Source organism: Amblyomma americanum, chromosome 5, assembly GCF_052857255.1.
Source record: "Amblyomma americanum isolate KBUSLIRL-KWMA chromosome 5, ASM5285725v1, whole genome shotgun sequence".
Classification (NCBI taxonomy): Eukaryota; Metazoa; Arthropoda; class Arachnida; order Ixodida; family Ixodidae; genus Amblyomma; species Amblyomma americanum.
Genome location: NC_135501.1, coordinates 163,192,342 through 163,213,445, shown reverse-complemented (window position 1 = coordinate 163,213,445; position 21,104 = coordinate 163,192,342). Strand labels below are relative to the sequence as shown.

The 21,104-nt window shown below is 48.9% G+C and overlaps 1 protein-coding gene across 6 annotated transcripts in view; it reads right to left on the bottom strand.

The window, feature by feature from the left end:
- LOC144132894 (equilibrative nucleoside transporter 3-like) overlaps positions 1-21,104 on the bottom strand; it is an 85,341-nt gene that overhangs the window by 28,162 nt on the left and 36,075 nt on the right. Inside the window, exons 1-2 of one of the 6 annotated variants that reach the window (XM_077665613.1) lie at positions 3,170-3,321; positions 1,930-2,040 (exon numbers count right to left, since the gene is read on the bottom strand). The exons of 4 other annotated variants lie outside the window; for them this stretch is intronic. In XM_077665613.1, coding sequence (XP_077521739.1) covers positions 1,930-2,040; positions 3,170-3,270 — 212 coding nt within the window. In that variant the 5' untranslated portion in view covers positions 3,271-3,321. Of the gene's footprint in view, positions 1-1,929; positions 2,041-3,169; positions 3,322-21,104 lie in introns of those variants that run through there. One more of the 6 variants, XM_077665617.1, reaches the window with a different exon arrangement.

The following is a 21,104-nucleotide window of genomic DNA, read 5'->3' as shown; positions in this document are numbered from 1 at the left end:
TGGGTGGATCAGATTAGGAAGTTTGCATGCAAAAGGTGGATGCAGCTGGCAAAGGACAGGGTTAATTGGAGAGACACGGGAGAGGCCTTTGCCCTGCAGTGGGTGTAGTTAGGCTGACGATTTATATGTCACTGAAAATACGTCGTTATATATCGTAACGTGTCGAAGACAGAAAGAAATTCTGGCCGGCGGGCATGATATTTGAAATAGAGTCGCTCTCCTTCATCTACGTGATCCTCGCATGCGACAAGAGTCCTTCGAGGCATGCTGGTGCGACGCACATTCCGGCAAGATAAAGTGTACTGAGGCACGTTTTATTGACAAAGAGAAAGAATTAGGTCTAAAATAATTATTTTTAGTTGACAACGATTCTTAATGTACATTCTAACGCCTCTGTGTGAAAATGAAAGGTTAATTCATGGCATATATATATATGTCAAGCGACAGTCACGGGCCCCTGATGATGCAACTAAGCTTCAGAAATGCGAGGACGAGCCATAGACTGTTTTTAAGAATGGTTGGCGTTGGCAAGAAAGGGGACAGTGCGTACTGAAACGTGCACAACAATTTGTGCGGAGACATCAATTTTTCGGCACTCAGAAGAGCTTGAGCACACTAAAATCGTACATTGGTTCCCCCTATGGGCATTGGCGTACTCCGACAAGGACATTGGTCCTCAGGCGGACAGCCGTGAATATGCACGCGAATAAGCCAATTTGTCATTGCGAATGGCGTGCACAATCACGTGACTTTCAAGGGCACTGAGAACGTGAGATGTGACACCAGTACGCTGGTCTGTACCATAATGCTAGTGGAGAGTATTCGTGACTATATGATACATGCATCACTGAGCAGCTGTTGGGAAATCGCCGAAAATCTGTATTAATGCCGCCGCAAGGGGCGAAAAAATTACTTCTTAGACTAATCGAACTGGTAACCGCAACAGGAGAGCATTGCTGCAGTGCACAAAAAGACAAAAAAAAGGGCTACCGCTGACGCAAACCCATCACCACCTTGAGCTCGCAGTCACTGATGCAGCTACTAACAGGACGCCACCATGATCTCCTGTGCGAGCGGCAGCGTCATTTTATTAATCGCTACATGGAGGAGCTTTTCAGGTTTTGAAGGATTTACCGAAGGTGCTGAGTTACATACGACACGTGTTTTCTGCGTTTTCTGCTGAACTTGCTTGGCGAAATTTGATCACCTTCATCGGAACGTTTATGCCGCTGACGCGGTTCTTTAGCGCATAGTCGAACAGACATTCCTCGTGGGTTATATACTACGTACCTTGGTGAGCGGCATATCTACGGACGTGCGAGTTGTGCCACTCTTATATCGCGTGGTCTCCATCTATGTTCCCCATTTTCTCCGTTATCTCGTTTCGGTCTCTTACACCACGGCGCGGTTGAGGAATCCAGTCTTTGTGATAACGTTATCACGCGTTCACGATTTCCTCTTTCGTGTCGTGAGACTTATAGCATGCTCTGCTTTCGTTGGAAGCGGACGCATTTTTTTCTGAATAATTAATCTTTTTGTTTGAAAAATTACAGCGCGGAAAACGGGGACTTCAAGGGTAAAAAACACAGGACAAGCGCTGTTGTCCTGTGTTTTCTACCCTTGAAGTCCCCGTTTTCCGCGCTGTAATTTTTCAAATATGTATCACCAACTCGCCCGCCTTGCTGTCGTATTGTATCCTTTTGTATCTATCTGGCTTTGATTGGATTCCGCTGATTTTGCTTGGCTTTCCTTTGCTTTTTTTTAATGTCTCAGTTGAGATATCCTTGAGGAACGTTTCATGCTTTCAAGAGGGTATCAGCCTAGACAACATTCATTTTGCGAGCGCCTCGCGCTCCCGTAGGATAGAGACAGCGAGCGCCCCCTATGTAGAGCAGTGACAGAGCCGTGCTTCGATTCTGTCCTGTATACCGTTGTGTTTCCAGTTGGAGCGTCGAAGCAGGCTGTATAAGGACGTCATTGGCGCCCTCATCGTTGAGTCGGCGGAGCTCTTCAGGCGTGCCATTGAGCGCTTCCAGAGATCTGCAATCAGAAGACACAAGTTATATATTTTTTTTTCTGCACGTTACTCAGCAATTTGTGCTGAGCTTTCAAGCAGCGCACAGAATTTCAGCCGACAAAAACGCGTTATTAAAATAATCTGAAAGCTCTGTGTTGGGCCTTTTGATATCTGTTTCAGCTTTAAAAAGCTCGTCGCACTTTCTCGAACCGATGGTTCCGCTGCGCTGAAAGCTAGTGTACGCTACTCTTGCGAATCTACTACGTCCGGCACCACGTTAGAGCAAGGCATTATTGCTGTTTTTCAATAAATACAATCGCATATCATCGTCTCAGTCAACATGCGACTCCGGCTCTCCTAAGCGCCTCGCACAATATGAAGCGCTTTTCAGAGCAACTTTGCGTTTTGTCAAGAATGCGCTTAGCAACAAAGCTGCCATCTGCCTCAATCTTTAATGCTTGCAGTTACGAACTCACGTTCTCTCTCTAGGGAACTCGTCAAACTGAGTTTAAGTTAAATAAAATGGAACGATTGGGGCTTAACTGCGGCTCCGTGCACCCATACTCAAATGCATCGATATGAAACAGGAAGCTATGGGAATCCATGTACGATTGATGCTAGCAGTATTTGAAATTAAGAAAAAGCATGAATTTTAATTTTATTCGCGGGATAGCATTCCAGCATTTTTTTATCAAGTCGGTAGCATGTAGTATACAATTATCTGCTGCTAATTTTTCTTTTCAGCCACCTTCTCCAGGTGAAGCAACGTTCCCCTATGTGCTTTCCCTCGCTGTAAACACGGTTGGCGTCTTCGTTGAATGAAATACGCTCTGCCGGAAGGGAATTATGAGCTTTAACATATAGCGTCCACACATATACCGGGTCAGCCGTGTGCTTGCTGCGCATGTGCAGTGGAGGGTGAAAGTCCCGATTTGGTCACAGCGCAAGCGCAGCAAGTACCAGGCTGGTCCCGAATACATCCCTCGCTCTTTTCTCTAAACCATGCTAAAGCTATTTTTCAAGAGAAGCATGCTCGGAGCGCGCCAGTCGATGCTACGTGCGACACACCGACCGGCGTAAGCGTTGCCACTGTCCAAACGTCAGCATGGCTGTAGTCTATAACGGAACGCGAAATGGAGATTCTTGGCTTACCTCCTCATGCCGTAGACCCAGGAGTAGTAGTAGGATGATCCGGTTCCCGCGAAGGGGGCAAATGAGGAGGAGCCGTTGAAGAAGGCTTTTGGGGCCCTCATTGCGGAGCTGTCATTAAGCGTGGCGCCGAGGCGGGGGCGAGGAGGTGCCGACGACGCTCGTCAGCGCGGATGAGCCGAGACGGCCTTTGGTCTCTCTCTCCCTCTCCTCCCGCACGTCGGACGGTGTTTATGTGACCACACGCACCTAGGCCCCCCGATTCTACGCGCCTCCTCACCGTCTGGTTTTCCTCCCGCCGTATACGTGAGTCGAGATATCGGTTATCAGCGGTGACGCCCTGCGGGCCTCCGTCAGGACCCGAACGGAAAAATGTTTGGCACGTGTCATGCAGGGCCGCGTTTTTGGGGAGCGCACGGCAGGGCTGTGAGCAGCTGTTTGAGGCTCTCAAGGAGCGCGGGCAGCGGGAGCCACGTAAAACGACAGTGCGTTCTTTTGACAGGACATGGCCGCCACCAGGTTTCAGTTTTTCTGTCAGTCTCCTTGTTGTATATCGTGGCAGTCTCCGATTTTTTTTTATTTCAGAAGCTTGCCATAAGGCATAGTGAGAAAGGGAGAATAGAGCGCAGGAGACAGCTAGAAAGAGTGAAGAGCAATTTTGTCCAAATCAATGCACATGGTAACTAGCGCTAAAGACAAGGACAGAAGAAAGAAAGACGGACACCATGAACGCTAGACATCAACTGGTTTATTCCAGACAGACACATTCAATATGTAGGTTAACACGTACAACGGATCACACCCTAAAGCGCATGTGCAACGGCACCTTCTCGTTCAGGAAATGTAATTCTTTGTATGACAAAGATAACGTTGGGCTGTTTACGCACAACTGTCGTTCCAAGTGAATGAGGAATGCTGCCAGTATTTCGCGTTCCTTCTGGTCTGAACTTGTTGTCTTTAGCGATAGTTACCATATGCATTGATTCTGAAGATCACCAACTTGCCCGCTTTAAGATCCACTTTAAATATTTGCCCAAATAGCAGTCAAGGTGGCCGGTGTAGCGATTGTCCATGGTGTACGTTTCTTTGTCAGATAAGCAGTTCCATCACAGACCCCGATTAAGCGTGTTCGCACAGAAGCCGTGGTTGGACACGTCCACAAGTGTCGCACATCACCCAGGTCTGGTGAAGCGCCTCAGTGAGGGCACTTGCCAGTCACTGGCAAAAGTATGTCGCGCCACCGATGGCGTACAGAAAGGGTAAGAGTCGCCCCAGTCGAGCAGAGCACGGATACCTCCTCCTCCCGAGTAAGACAATACGGGGGAGAGGGTGCGCACACGGAAGAAGTCGAGCGCGTATTCGTTGGTGCAGAACTTGTGATTCGGATATGCGGGACAGGAATGGATCTGGGGGAAGAGGAAAGGTGGCGGGTCGATCGTCTGATGTGTCAAGGTGTGCCATAGAATTCCACGTGAATATTATGCGGAGCGCGAGATGAGCATGACCGCGAATCCAGTGTATGCCTCTGTTGCATCAGGGCGCCATTTGTTACGTGGCAGAAAAAAATCCAACTGGCAGCCAACTTTTTGCTCATGTAGATTAAAAGATCAAGACGTAATTAAAACGTTTTATTAAGTCCTGGCTAAGGACCGGTGAACCGAGGATGTGAACGCGTTTTTGACTGTGGAAAGTACTGCCCCTGCACTTTCCAGCAAGCTGTGTAGTAAGTGGTTTATTAAAATAATAATAATGAGGAAGGAAAAGATTTTTGCTAGCCCCGGGATCTGCTATCGATAGTGAAGCACCAGAGCTGGGGCAACGGAAATAAAGGCTAGCAGGCAGAATGGAGAAATGTCATGCACTCGGGAGGGGAAAACAAAAACCACCACGGTATGACGGAACATCTGTCACGTACGCTGGAGCTACTCGATCTATCCCAGACAACACCAAACGTCCTGAGGACGTCCTCAAATTGTCAGAATGTTCTCATCCCGATTAGGGCATTCTAAATACATTTTGTGTGCATCATGGCTAAATGTCCTCATAAGGATGTCCTCAGTTAGTTTGCTGGACGACTTAAGGATAAAAATTCCTCGAATGTCCTACAATCGTCCTATCGCAAGACAGTATTGTGGAATTGAAATGTGATCAAACCAGCTTTCTCTCTCGCACTCGGCTCTCATTATAACTTAGACACCACAGGTTTATTATAAGACATGTGCAGTAGTGTCATAATGAAGGAAACCATTATGACCCAGCTAATTATATGCCTCTAGGAGATATCCGAAGATGTTTTTTTTCTTTTAAATCTGGTCTTATGTACCGCGTGCTTTTAATGGGGTTGGACTGTTTAGATTTTTGAGCCACTCGTCTTTTCCATTCAGGCAGCAGAATCCAACTCCACATAGGGCTACAGCTCTTTGTGGCCCTAGGCATGGTAAACCTGTGCTGTGCCTATTCTTTTCAACACAATTCTTCTGCTTGTTCTGGTTAGCTTCTCTTACATTAGCTTTGAATACAGCACACTTATGAAAAAAAGGTCGATATAAATCCCGAAGTAGTACTGAAAGTGTCCCCAACCTTGATCCTCAAGACATCCCTAGAATGCGCAATGAAAGGACAAATAGATCCCGGTTGGACTACTTGAGGACCAGCTAGGGACAACCTCAGGACGTCTGAAAATCCTGACGTGGGCATCCTAGCGTCATACTTATATAGGACGTCTTTGCGCTTTGTGGGATGGGTTCCAGCTGCTTAGAACCGACAGTATACAGCGCCCGTGTAACGTCTTTTCTTCAATTTCCTTCATTTCTGTTGAGCTAAATCTACAAGATGTATGTTAACCAACTAGCCCAATACGTCGTTCTGTTCAGTTATTTATTAATTTGCTCATTCCCCGCCATTCCAGAGGTGGGGCTTTTGAAATTTTGATTTACTACCTTACGAATGGCTTAGGCAGAGCATGCGTCCCGTATGGTGAATGTGGTTTTACTTCGAATCTGGATGATTGGTTCGAAACCGGAGTTCCACAGAATTTTTCTGATGATTGCAGTCCTCTTACAGTAATATTCTCGGCTTCAGCACGCGTGAAGCACTTGCAACAGGCACCTCCCTGCCTCCTAGTCGGAACCATAGTTTCAACCACGGAGTGGTTTCAGCCGATGAGCATGACTCGTTTTGTTGGCGAACAGCGCGGATCCGTCTAGCACGAGTCATATAGTGGGCAACTGAGACGATGTAATTAAAGACCACCGCTGCAGAGGTGTTAAACAGGCTCTGAAGCGCCTTCCGAGGAGAGCTCATAAACTCACTCAATCACTGCATTGTGTTGTCATGAAAACCTGAGCCAAATACATTTCTACACGCAGCAGAGAACCCACAATCACGCGGGAAAGATGGCGAGGCCTTTCCGGCGACATTTTCATGCTGGCACCCTCCTCCGTCGCTCGCTGCTGCGTATACATGTTGAGAGATGGCTATTGGTTAGACGATCTCAGATGTCAGGCAGCTACCATGGCTGCGGCCAATGAGCCGCTTAGCTCCGACGGGTCAGGAAGCCCCGCCCCTGGAGGTGGGGCCGGCGGAGGAGCGGCGACCTTCCAGCGTGCAAAAAGTGATGAGGAGAGAAGGAAAGGCGCGAAGACGCTGAAATTCAAATTTTGACTGGAGATAACTCAACTTCTACAAAGCGCATTAAAAAAAATTTTTCTTAGAAGATATTCGTGAAGGGGCGTCCTTTGACATCACAAGCATACCGCAACTTTATTAGAGCCCATTCCAGAGCCCCTTTAACGCAAAGCCTTGGATGCAGTAGGTGCTCAGTTATATCTCTGGTGCTTGATTAGAATAACAAAAGGTAGCTTATTAGGTCACATGCTATGCAGCTCGTAGTAATACAAACGCACCTTTCGCGCCCTTATCGGGTGGCACGCAGTGCACGGTGCCCTACCCAATGGGCCCTAAAACTCCCTTGGACGTCCTGGGGACGTTTGACTATACGACAACAAACGCGTTTTGTTCAGGAACCTTCGCATTAACAGCTAACGCTGCCGAATGTCCGTCCGAAATCTCGATGGAATCCAAAAGGATGTTGTGTAATCTCGGTGGCCATAATAGCATCTACGGTGATCGCTCTGGCTTTGAGAAGCTTTCGGGGTGAACTTGGCACACAGCTGCAAGTGACAAAGCGGAACAGAGTGGAAGTGAAAAACAAGAAACGCGGCCGCGTCATCCCTGCGAGGTATACACTCAGATGTGGAGCGTGACGTCGTTTCTTGAAGCCTGCGCTCTAAGACGATCGCGTCCCTTGAACACCATGTATACGTGGCTTTGCGCTCCACTGTCGCTGCATTACGATCGGCATCATCAGCAGGCAATGCTTCTCGTTGTTATGTCGCGGTCGCCATAACATGCACCTTTCTTGACCTGAGGCGTCCATGCCTACGATGTGTAAATTACGCATTGTGGGGTTTTAATATCTCGATGCGACTCAGGCCACCAGCTAGGTACGCTGTAGTGGAGGGCTCCGGATTAATTATACCACCGGGGTTCTATACCGTGCGCTGACATCGCACAGCACACGGGTGTCTTCGTATACAGCGGCCGGGATCGGGCCAGCGGTTTGGGATGGGCAGACGGAAGCCAAAGCCGCTGAGTCAGCGCGGCGGGAATGAATAATAATAATAATAATAATAATAATAATAATAATAATAATAATAATAATAATAATAATAATAATAATAATAATAATAATAATTGGTTTTTTGGGGAAAGGAAGTAGCGCAGTATTTGTCTCATCTATCGTTGGACACCTGAACCGCGCCGTAAGGGAAGGGATAAGGAAGGGAGTGAAAGAAGAAAGGAAGAAGGCGGTGCCGTAGTGGAGGTCTCCGGAATAATTTCGACCACCTGGGGGGTCTTTAACGTGCACTGACATCGCACAGCACACGGGCGCCTTAGTGTTTTTCCTACATAAAAACGCAGCCGCCGCGGTAGGGTTCGAACCCGGGAACTCCGGATCAGTAGTCGAGCGCCCTAACCACTGAGCCACCGCGGCGGGTAGCAGGATGGAAGCCTCTGTCCGGAATTCCGGAAGTCCGGAATTCGTTCGTGCAGACGGTATTGTTCGCAGATCGTGCTCATACAGTGTTCCCGCACGGTTGCTTCGTCGCACGCCGACCTATTCGGAATGAGAGCTTCGTTAATTCATAATAAAATAATGAGAAAGCTGGAGCTGTATTAGGAAAATGAGCGCGACAAACAAGCGATACAGTAAAGCGAAGATGCTAAAGCGCCGACAATTATTCTGAGTTTTCAATGAAGGCGCTGGTTTTGTCGCGAGAAAAAGGCAGGCTATATTTACGATAACATAGGCCCGCTCACAACAGCGTCATAGCAGCACCTAGACCCGTGTATAGACACATAAGGGTCTCGCGACTCACTTCGCTTGAATTGTGAATAAACTGAACTTTCATCGCTTCACTGGCGCTCTAATTTCTCTGTCTAAGCAGCACGTTTGTTTCAGACAACTCAAGCATGCGCACCCGCCTTTTTAGTGCCATGATAGGCTCAGCTTTTCACTGATGCCTTAGGGTTCCTCCTGGGGTCATGTAAACAGCGTCCTGACTGCCCTACACAACACCTTCTACAACACAAGGCGAAGGGGGTGGGGATAGTGTTGACGACTTCCTTATCGCTCGCGACCAGCCTTTCGCGATGCTTCACCTTATAGCGGCGTGCCACTCGCGTCCAGCGCTGCCCTCCTTTCTTATGTCTATACATTTCTATATATTCCTTTCTATACATTTCTTATGTTTTCAGAGCGACGTGACACACAATGTGTCGGTAACTGTAGTCGAAGCTCGTTCTAACGAAACGGTTTACAACGAAATAATGGATATAACGAAGGAATAACGATTCCCGTTGGAAGCTTGGTCAACACGGGCTATAACGAAGGAACGGCTATAACGAAGTAATCGCCGCGGGGCAGCTTCTACTTCGTTATAACGGGGTTCAACTTATATATAGGCGTCAACTTTATAAGTCTGGCTGCCTGCGCAAGCAAACCCTGAAGCTTACTAGCCGAAAAGCACAACAGAAAGTTTCTGTCGCCACAACAGATTTGTTTTTTTACTACGGTAAATCGCTACAGAATTACAGACTCCAGAAATACTACAGAGGCACGTGGTTTCGAATTGGCTTGACTTGCCTATAGACGCTGCCTTAACGTGTCCTTCAATTGCGCTTGACTCTTGCCTACATTGCCTTACACTGTGCTCCAAGACAATTTATTTTAAACTTTCGCGCCACGTGACCTTCCCCTAGCCGCACCGTATCCAAGTCATTTCATCTCAAGTGTCTAAGGTCGAGGCTTCAGAGATCACCGGCCTTTTCTGGATCGCTCGTGAAGTAGAGCTTTCGCACTAAAACTGAACAGTTGTATGAAACGTTGAGAAACACTCGACTGAACTGTTCCTGTTTGAACCACGTCTCCCTCTTTTTCTTGTAATGCGTCAGTTTATTTTTCTCGCCTGAACTGTTCGGGGATCAAGACATAAACAGAATACGTACATGCTGTACCACGCAACGCTGTCATAACTTTCCCCTATCCCCTTGCATTCCACATCAAGCGCTGCGCTTGGTTTCATCGGGCTCGGCGGATCACCAATAGGCTTTAGATGAGTAAGCTCTCCTTCTCACGATGCCCCAGCGCTGACCTCAAATAAAGTTATTTTTCTTCTGCTTGTGCAAAGCTTCGCGGCTTAGTTCCATGGACCAAGTGACGCGAACTCGCCACAAGCAGAGACGTCCGCTTAATGCGTTCCCGAGCTTATTGGGGTCCGCTTAAACGAAACAGCAGACGATCTCGTCGAAGCAATTAACGCACAATCCCTCGTTCCCGTCAAATCTCCCTGCCTGACGAATCAAGGCTGCCCCTATTCCAGGTCGTCCTCGCCTCTGAACTCTATCACGACAAACGCTTTGCCGAGGGGAAACCACCCGGGTCTTTCCGGAGCGCCATCCTCTCGTTGCCAGCTTCGGGTAGCGCCTCAACAGAGCCTAGCAAAATTCCCTTTTTGCGCAGGCTCCCTATGCGATTAGGCGCATGAACAAATACTCATTATTCTCCACCCCCCACCCTCTCTCACCTCCCCTGCCCCTTTCTCTGAAGAGCGCGCTTCATTACCGCTTGACCTACCTTCCGAGTCCATCGACCCATCTCCAATATCAATATTTGCAAATCTCGATCGCGACGACACCCTCCACCTAAACGCAAAAGACACACGGATGCTGTGCAATCTCAGTGCATGTTAAATAACCTCAGGTGGTCGAAATTAGCCCGGGGCTCTTCAATACGGAGCCTATTGATCTCTTTCTTCGTTAACCCCCGCCTTCGGCCCTTCCCTCAAAGCACGGTTCGGGTGTCCACCGAGAGCACGGAGCAAGACTATACAGGGGGTGAAACTCCCGTCTGCGCGAGCGAGCGCAGGCGGCCAGATAAGTCACAATTGTATGCGCCGACGGGGCCGCATGCAGTGGCGGTGCCTTGCGGCGCCTCGTAGAAGCAGCGAAAAAAAAATGCAGCGCCCGGGCAGGCGGCGCCGGCGCGCTTTCCGGCGGCGCGCGCTCAAAGCTGACGACAAGCCGACGACACGGGTGTTTGCTTCAGCGGGCACGCCGTGACGTTGTATTTCAGTAGTTTCTTTCCAGGCCGCCAGGCGCCGCCAGCAGGATAGTGGCGCCGCGGGCTTCTGGCCTTTTCTGGTCGCCGCAGACGGCGGAGTTTCCACTCCTTATAGTCTTCCTCCGTGACCGAGAGTGATACAGTTATCGCGGCCTTTCTCATGACTGATTTGTTATTAATTATTATATGCGGACATCTACGGGACCTTTCAGAACGAGGCTTTGATGGGGCTCTGAAACACCTTCCGAGGAGAGCACTTCAACTCGCCCAATCACTGCGTTGCGTTGTCATGAGCACACGAGCCAAATAATACACTCCTTCACGCAGCAGAGAACCCACAATCACATGCGAATGTTGTCGGTCGATCCCTTTCCGGCGACTTTTTCATGCTCGCACCCACCTCCGTCGCTCCGCTCCTGAGTATACCAGTTCAGAGATGGCTATTGGTAAGATTCTTTCAGACGTACGTAGCTCCGACGGGTCTGGAAGCTCCGCCCCCGGTGGCGGGGCCGGAGGAGGATCGCTGACCTTTCGGCGTGCAAAAAGCGACGAGATGTGAAAGACGCGAAGACGCTGAAAATAAAATTTTGACTACATAAAACTCAACTTCTACAAAACACATCAAACAAGCTGGAGGGTATTCACAAGCATACCGCAACTTAATTACAGCCCTTTTAAGAAGATTTTCCTTCTTAGAGGCAACAAACTTCTACAGTATGGTACAACTAAAAAAACATCAGCTGGTAACTATGGGCCATGGCACGCGACGTCCTGTGTCACTCCGCTGACCAATCACCACATTAAGTGAAATCAGATTTTGACGTTTGACTGTGTTAAACAAGCCGGAGTCATCGAAATTCTTGAGCTTATGATTTCGTCTCGTGGCGAACTTCTTGTTTAGTTAACAAGAAACGTTTTAACAGCAGTCTAATTTTTTGCCACGGAGTAATTCTGTGCGGGGGTCCTGAATATGGGCGGAGCTTCACGGCAGACCTAAGCTGCATCCAACTATAGTCTATGGTTTAGGCCTCGTCTAACTCACACCTTAACCTCACTTCACTTCCTACCTGTATACCGGTGGCCTTGTGGCTGTGGAGTTCGGCTTCTGAGCCCAAGGATGCTAGACCGAATCCCAGATCCTGTAGTCACATTTTAATAGAGTTCAAATACAAAAATGCCCGTGTACTATATGTCAGCACACGTTAAGGAACCCCAGTTGGCCCCCCACTACGGCATCTCATAGCACATGCACAGTTTTGTGGCCTCAAACACCGCGTACCATACCAAACCATAGCATAGCATAGCATAGCGTACCATACCATACCATACCATACCATACCATACCATACCATACCATACCATAGCTATCTTCTCTTACCACTCACTCTTTGTCCGCCCCTTTCTATCATTTCTTCGCGGCTTCCTAGAATCCCACAGCCAGGGTTGTTTGCTTGTACTCCGACACGTACTGGCGAAGTGTTCTCCGGGAGAGACCTCTATAGAAATCTAGTCTTCATTTCCTTCCCCCTCATCCTTATTACTACTAGTGCCACGCATTAAGGCCAGGGAGCAAACTCCAGCAACGCCACTCACTTTGTTGGAAGTCAGCAGTATACACAGTCAGGCCCTGTAATGTCTGCTGCTTGTACGTGCTGCGACACGGGAGGACACCTTTCCCGCGAATGTTTCTTACCGCCTTTAATGGGAAACGAGACGAGTGCTCTGGGGTGTTCTGTGAACTGTTTAAGATGGAATAGGTTTCGAAAGCGGGAAGGATTTCAGTGAACGTACAATACTTATACTTCGGATACATGGAAAAACGCTCTTTTTTTTCCCCGAAAGTGGTGTTTGTTTTTGTGTGTGTGGTCAGAATCAGTGTGAAAGCGATTTTTTAGGCTTAACCGTTCGGCTTTGTGCGGACTCACCAGGCGCCCGTCCCCTGCAGTCGAGCTTCCCCGCACAACCCTCCGTCCTTCTTTGCTTATAGCGTGTATACTTGCTTAAAACAAAGGGAGACGCTGTTTTAGAGCGAAATGAGCCAGATCTGAAGACATCGTTTTTACGAATGTTCGTGTGATACGCTTCAACACTTAATCTCTCAGCTACATTAGCAAGCAACGGAGGGCGCCTGTGCCTACGTATAGCGAGCGCCGAAAATTGCAGCGAGGAATATCTATGTATACTCTCCGCTCGTCTGCGCCAGTCAGGCCGCCACCTTACCCCGTGATCGCTAGTGACCATGGCGGGCGGTGCCCATGAGAACAAATAAATACGACAATGTGCCGTCACAAGCGGCGTTTGTCGCTACAGAAACAATAAACACCGGCCAGCGACAAACGAGGTGTTCCTCGGAAGGAAGGCTACGGTCAAGGATGTCCGACTCACCAGTTTAGTTTACGGGCGGATGTTCTCACGGGCCAGGGCTGGGTGAAACCGATGTACCGATGCACCGACGGTGGGTGCTCACGTGATTCGTTCCCGCGAGGCTGCATTCCGCCGACGAAGAGCGAAGCAGCGATCGGGGGGCTGCGCGCTTCGAGTTACCCGAGCCAAAGACTCCACAGATCAGCTTTCTCCCGTCCCGGCGTGGTGCTTGCTCCGTACGCGGCGCTCGCTATACAGACGCGCAGGCCCCCTCCATTACTTCCTGCCATATCTAAGCAAAGAAGGCTTCAGCTAAGCAAGAACTATTCGGGTTCAGTTCTATGCACAATTACTACTGCCGTCTCGTATGCAGATGTTTCGCAACCCTGGCAATCATACGACAATAAGTGTTATAGAAGTATAGTTTTTGTATAAGCAAATCACGTGGAACGGTATCAAAAGCGTTACGAAAATATAAAAAAAGGTGCTGCGGGAATGTAATGGGCGAATTCGGTCAGTTGAGTGACGCACGACAACCCCTTTCTGAATCAGTGCTGGTACGTGTTTAACAAAACGTAAGCTTGAAGATGTTTAATAATATGTGAATACAAAAAAAGTTCGATAAATTTGCAGGAAACTGAGGTAAGTGAAATAGGACGGAAGTTTGATACTTTACTGCGCGGACCAGATTTACATATCGGAACTGCTGCCAGAAAGTGAACTATTAGCCAGCGATTTTTCAAATACAATTTTCAAGAACGGAACTATTGAATGTGAGCATGCCAGAAGGGCAGTTGGTTAACAGTCAGGACCAGAAGCCTTAGCAGTTTTAAACCGGTCCAATAGCATCGCTATGCCATTCGAGTTAAAAAGTCATTGATATGCTTCATGCGTGTCGCAGTGTATTGCATTTTGTCCTAATCTTCGCGCAGTATAATTGCGTGAAATACACATTTGAAGTCATAAGTAGCATTACTTGTGCAGTTACATGTGTACTGCGTTGATGTTTAGTTCTTGTTTAAAGTATATTTTTGGGGTTAGATGCACAGCTGCAGCTTTATGGCTTATGTGGGTTTAACGTCTCAAAGCGACTCAGACTATGAGGGACGCCGTAGTGAAGGGCTCCGGATAATTTCGACCACCTGGGGTTCTTCAACGTGCGCTGACACCGCACAGTACACGGGCCTATAGAATTTCGCCTCCATCGAAATTCGACCGCCGTGGCAGGTATCGTACCCGCGTCTTCCGGGTCAGCAGACGAGCGCCATAACCACTGAGCCACCGCGGCGGCACAGCTACAGCTTTATTCACCATTAGTTCTGCATATACATGTGCACTGCATCGATGTTTGTTACATTTCTTCTGTAGATGACAGTGCTGCTTTTTTGTCATTTATTTGAATTTATCCCCCGCCCTTCCCCTCCTCTCCCCCCACACACTGTAATGTCAGATTGGCGCTGTGGGTGCAGGACAAATAAATAAAGGTCCCGAGGGGGGGAGGGGAGGGGGGGGGGTGTTGGTGAGTCGGGCATCCTTGACTCTCTAGCGTAGCCTTCCTTCCGACGAACACCTCGTCTGCCGCTGGCCGATGTCTATTGTTTCTGTAGCAATAAACGCCGCTTGTGTCAGCACATTGTCGTATTTCTTTGTACTCAAGGGCACGGCCGCCACGGTCGGCTTGCACGCTGCGGCGCTAGTGATCACGAGGTGGAGTGGTGGCCTGACAGGTGCAGACGAGCGGAGGGTATACACGTACAGGTCGTTTCACCTATGATTGTACACAATTTTAAAGATAGGTTTTTTAGTTAGAACAGCGCTTTTTTTGGCATAGCATTGTGAGCGGTGTAGCGCATCACGAAACTCCTAAGACGTGCTAACTAGCCGCTGGTTAACTAATATTAAATAGTTAACTTCTTAACTATTACTGCTAGGCTCCTTAATATTGAGGGGCGTGTCGCCCACCATAAGTGATATCCATATCAGTCTTTAGAATTAAAAAAAAAACATGGCTACCGTCTTCGCTTTGGCCCAGCAAATTTTTGCTAATATTTCGGCGAGTTATGTGCACTAGAGAGCTTGGTTTACCTGCTAGCTTCTCGAAAGCGAATGTATTTTGGCGCGATGTAGCTAAAGTTTGTTGGGCTGCAGCTCCAAAGGTAGCCGCGTTTTATAAATTCTACAAAATGATGTGGATAATGATTACGGTGGGCTGCACGCCCCTCAGTAATTAAATGGTCACTGAGCGCAACGCTGTCAAATTTATTTTAATTAGTAATACCTATATAGTTCGGCATGTTTTGGCTTTGTTGCCGCTTGTCCGGCAGCGAAAGGTGCATTCATTGCTAAGAGATTTGAATTGGAAGTGCAAAAACTACCCCCCCCCCCCCCCCCCCCCCCCGCTACGATTCAAACCCGGGGCTCTCAGACGACGAAATAGGAGAAGAGTGACGTAAAGCGGCGGAAATGGAAACGAGGACTCCGTGACTGCTGGCGGCGAGCGCTGCGTTTCTGCCTAGCAGCAGCCGAAATGAAGCTACTGCCGGCCGGACTTTGAAAGCCTCTCTCAGCCGTCGTCGCTTCCTTTACGTTTGCACCAACGCTACGATGGATCCCGTTCCCGATTCCGACAACAAAGTCCTCGCAAACAACTGGGGCCTGCATTCAGCGACCTCAACCCCACGCAGCGTGCGGCGATGCTTCTGAGGGCTAAGGCTGCGGGTTTGACAAGAAAGTCTTAGCGCCGAGGAGTCGGCAGCGTCGCTGTCACCGCCCCCACAGTCACGACTGATGAGTAGCGACTGGTACGTGCGGGCATATTTAAATTCTGTAACAATAGTCCTCGTATAGGGCTGGTTGTGCAGGGTACGTTGACGAGGCGAACACGCCGAGCGGTGTGTTTGCTAACGTGGAGGCGCGTTGAACATTGGCTATACACAGCTCATTTTCCTTGTCGCAGTTGCGTGCCGTTGCACGAACTTCGTCCGAGGAGCACTTCGAGGTCATCTTCTGCTCCGCCCTTGTAAGTCGGGGTGCATAACGAAACTATACGGGCACGTGCATAGCCGCGATCGAAGCACCCCAAAACACACCGAAACTCAGCTGGCCGCAAGTTGCGCCGCCAACTGCAGGTTTCCTTTGACTTCAAACATTCAGGTTGTCTTTTCTCCGTATTCCTCGTGTGATAAAAGCGCACTAGTGGTTTCAAAACAAAACTTATATACTTCAATATCGATCAAGCACGTAACCTCCATGCACCTCTGTCAGCCTCAGAGATCTGTGGTGTCTTTTTCCCTATTTCATCGTCGCGCTTGTACTTGCGACAGTGGCCTGTGGCGGCGATACCTGTATTTTAGTTTAGTCTTTTCCAGTGTTGTAGGCGTTACCGAAAAAAGTAACTAAATACGCTACTCGTTACGCTAAGAAAAAAGGAGCGCGTTACCGCCCTACATTACCTATAAAGAAAAGTAACGCGTTACCGTTGACGTTACCGAAAAAAGTACCGCACGTTACCTTGCCGTTACTTCATGGCTATAAATTTTAATTAGTGCGTCTTCGCTGCAACAACTCAAAATAACAATTTTATAAAGCTCATATTTCACACAAAACTTCTAGCACAAACAACCATTTTACGCGATATTTTGCACAAATGTGCAGGAGCTTAGCAATGTTATAGTGGCCTAAAGTTGCCTGTAGAGTTACAAGTGTTGCATTCTAACTCTGTGGCACATGGTGAAGCCATCTTCTAAATGCGGCATTAAACACAAAATGGCACTTCATCATCAATTCTAACTTCACAAAGAAAACATCGCTGAACGAATTCTGAAAAATGTGATGTTCCAAAACGCTCGGCATGCTTCCACTCTGTGGAAAACTGTGCGTGTGAGTTTTTTGGGAAGGGGAGGTAGGCGAAGGCCAGTGTGTGAATGCGTGTTCGTGCACGTGTTTCGTGCTTTATGGCTATTGTGTCTTTTTTTTTAGTTGGGTGCGTCGTGAAGGGCAGGTGTTTTCTGGCATGCTTGCGAGTCGCAACAAAGGTCGTCGACAGCAACGAAAGAGATCTAAAAACGTTGGTCGACAGCACCTGCACATTTTGTTTGCAACCTCACTTTAGGTGTTCTGCGCTTTTTTTAGAAAAAGGGAACGGAGTGGGTGACAACTGGAACAAAAAGTGACTAGTAACGTGACACGTCACGTTACCGAAAAATGTTAACGTAAGTACGTTACTCGTTGCAGTTCCCAAATGGTAACGAGTACGTTACTAAGTTACCGAAAAAGTAACGCGTTACCAGTAACGCCGTTACTTGTAACGCGTTACCGCCAGCACTGGTCTTTTCTACCTTACAAGAGCTTTGCTTTTAGTAAGAGTGGCGTTTTTGTGATCGGGAGCTGGTACTCTGTCGATACAAGCCGACTTCAATTTCTTCTCAGTGTCCCTTTACGGAGCCTAGCAGTCATAGATAAAAAGCTAAATATTTAATTTAGTTAACCAGCCTGCTAGTTCGCACGTCTAAGCTGTACTCCGATGTACTACACGACTGACAATGCCCTGCCGAAAAAAGCGCTCTTCTAACTCAGAAAGCTTATTTTTAAAAATTGGGTACAGTCTTAGGTGAAACAGCCTGTGTACTCCTCCCTGAAATTTTAAAACCCCATAGGTTAAAGGGCTTTACAGCAGTTTGTTTTTCAAGAGGGGTGATCAGAGCACACGAGCGCAGCCGGCCGCTCGGTTATATCCTAAAGCGCCACTTTTACTGGTGACAAGTTGACCATTTGTTCGGGTGACGCGAGAGAGAAACTATTGTGATTCTGCCACCGGAGGCTACCTATTGCGCTCACGCGCGTGACGTCATGTCAGCCTGCAACTATAACGCCAATGGCTGGCGTTGTATAGTCAGTCGCAGTGCAGAGAAGGAATACGAAGCAACAGTTAACTGTGCGCTTCTGGTCACTGCAGACGTCTTTACAACCTGGGCTCCGGCATATTGCTCGCTTGGTTGCTAAAATTTGCACCTGGCTTACCAATTCCACCGCTCATGCGGCAGGTGCGCGCAGCAGCACAGCGAACAATATTGTGACGCCACGTGCAAAAAACAGCCCAGCGAGCAATGTGGCGTCACCTAGCCGTCATCAGAGCGGGGCGGTCACTCAAAATGCACACACCTTCCAAGAGCGGCGAGAACAGCTCCTGAGCGGCGTCGTTAGTGGAGGAGAGCCTCGGAATTGTTGTTCCCTAACCTTCGCTGTAGCATTTAGCTCGATGTTAAGGGGTTAATGCGCTATCCTCGTCGACGAGCTGCGTTATCATGCTCCTGTCTGAGCGACAGCTGTTATCACACTGTTTGCTCGCCGCAATTATACAAGTGTGTTGCAAAATGGTCTCGATGCTAAGGCGTTTATCTTGACCACCACCTTTCATTTGTATCCCTCATTATTGCGTTTACACGACAGCGGGCGCAATTTGGGTCGGCTTTGTTGCAGCCAGTGCCGATGTTGCTGGCCAGCCTACGCGCCGCCGAGTTTCGCTTTACAGGCGCAAGGTGTCGCCACAAGTTCTGCACTTTCGTTTTCCGTCTGGTAACTGTCACCTGTCACCACCGCAGGCCTCCAGCGCGGGAGTTCCGACAATGGTCTCAATTATAAAGCCCCTCTAGTCTGAAGCGTATACTGTGGCTCTACCTGGTGGCGGCATTGCAAAGTGAAATTGTCATACAAAGCGCACATTGCTTAAGGTGTAAAACGCTGGCCACACCGGCTTCCTTTGTGGACAAGACCGATTATCATTATCACTGCCCACTTCGTGGACTACCCCCCCCCCCCCTCTGTACCTCGAAAAAAAAAACAGAGGAAGCTGCTCAATCGCACAAGCCGATGTGGCTTACGTAGTTAGCGACTCCAAAACAGCCATTCTTAAGTTTGCCGGCGGACCCGTCCATTCCCCAGTGTGGCAGATTCTGAGAATGTGCACTCAAAATTCTGAAAGGCGTATCGAGCGCTCGTGTGGGTGCTGGATCACTATGGCGACCCCGTAAATGAGGCAGGCGATAACATAGCCTCAGGAACTATTAGGCCCGTTTCACATGCTGCGACTGGACCGAACATATTCGGTGTAGTCGGTGAGGCCGCAGTGTGATTTTCGGTCACTGCTTTGACATGCAACACCGATACAGCGAATTCGGTCGGAGGGACAGGCAAGGTTTGCATAGGCAACCCATTATTAAACGCGACAGAAATGTCACATGGAATGTGTTGATGAATTTTATGACCAGCGTATTTTTAGATGCAAGACAATACTTCGCATGTTTTGATTAGAATACACAGTTTTGCTGTAACCGTGGCAACAGCTCCCACGTGACCCCACGTCACACGCCCCTCTCGGCGCTTCCCATTGGTCAGTCGCAGAGCGAACACACCGACACTGCGACTGAATTCCAACCGGACGGAACTCAATCGCAAGCCGCCTGCGACTAGACCGACGGCCCTCACCAGTCGCAGACCGACGAAATTCGCAGTGTCGCAGGCGAAAATCGCATGCATGTGAAACGGGCCTTAGCCGGGCAAATGGCGACGCAGCCGGGATTTCTCGAGGGAGCGGGAGCACAATTTCTCTGAACTCACCCAACAAGCACGCTTAGTCCGTCGACTCTACCCCCTACCCACCCCCGGCTACACCGCTCCTCAAAAATCCTCTGGAGGCGACTTTGCAGACCCAAACTCTTCCCTATCCCACTTCCGCCCCGTTCCCCAAGAGTTCGCACTCTGTGTTGAGTCACACGCCACCTTAGACCACATCCTCTTCGGTAGCCCTGCCGATCCTTCTCCGCGAGGACATCGATTATATTGAAACTAAAAAAAGAAACACGAATAATCTGTCCCAGCCCGCGCCACAGCCCGCCTACGGATAATGCGAGGAATGGGAGGCCCTCCTTGCGTCGCAGGACCCAACTTCGCAGAGATGTGAACCGGGGCGCCAGTGTCACGGCCCTGTATGGCTTGGACACATGCGAGGGCTGTGCGGTGGCCTGGGCCCTTGAAAGGTCCACACTCGCTCGCTAAATAAATTTTTCCATCCATCCATTCTAATGAGAAGGTGGGCGACGATCGCGTCCTTTTTACGGCGTCCGCAAAATATGGCGTCACGCACTGGCTGGTCCAGGATTGGGATGTGAATGAGAGACATTTCGTGGGAGTAGCTATACTCCTCGATCTCTATTGCTATCGACATCACTGTTTCTGTCTGTAACTGCGAAGAAAAAGTTTAAAAGCTGCAACATTCCTCTCTGTGAGTCGGCTAGAGCCCAGCTTTCCGAAAGCGGACGCTGACCAGACCTCCGATGGAATGCGGGAAGTGGTGAACCAAATTATACCATACCGGACCGCACGGTATCCTACCATACGACCTTATACTATACCATGCCAAGCCATACCATACCGTGCCACATACCGCGTCATAGCATACCGTGCGAAAAATTTCATGCAAAAGACGAGAGACATTTTGACGTCACGTAAAGACACGTTCCCTGTCAACTGTCGCTGCCAGCCGCGCTCTCCCTGATGAAAGTGTGGAGTTGCGAGAATGACCACGACTCGACATTGCATAAAAGAGCATAGATCTCTTGTCGCCATTGGTTGGCATGCGGCCTCATGCGTGAAGTTTCGGCACATATGGCGGTGCACATTGGTATGCGGTTGCGTTGGCGTTCCGAGTGCAGTCGTGTGCGCACAAAATAGCGCTGACAGGCGACATATCCTGGCACAATAAGCGGTGCTTTAAACTTGCCTTAGTGTGAAGCAACCTTCAGAAAGATTTGACAACCGCATGCCACCTCTTCGCAAACACGACGTTTGCACGCATGCCACGCTTGGCCTGTCGTTGTCAGCCTGCCTGGTTCA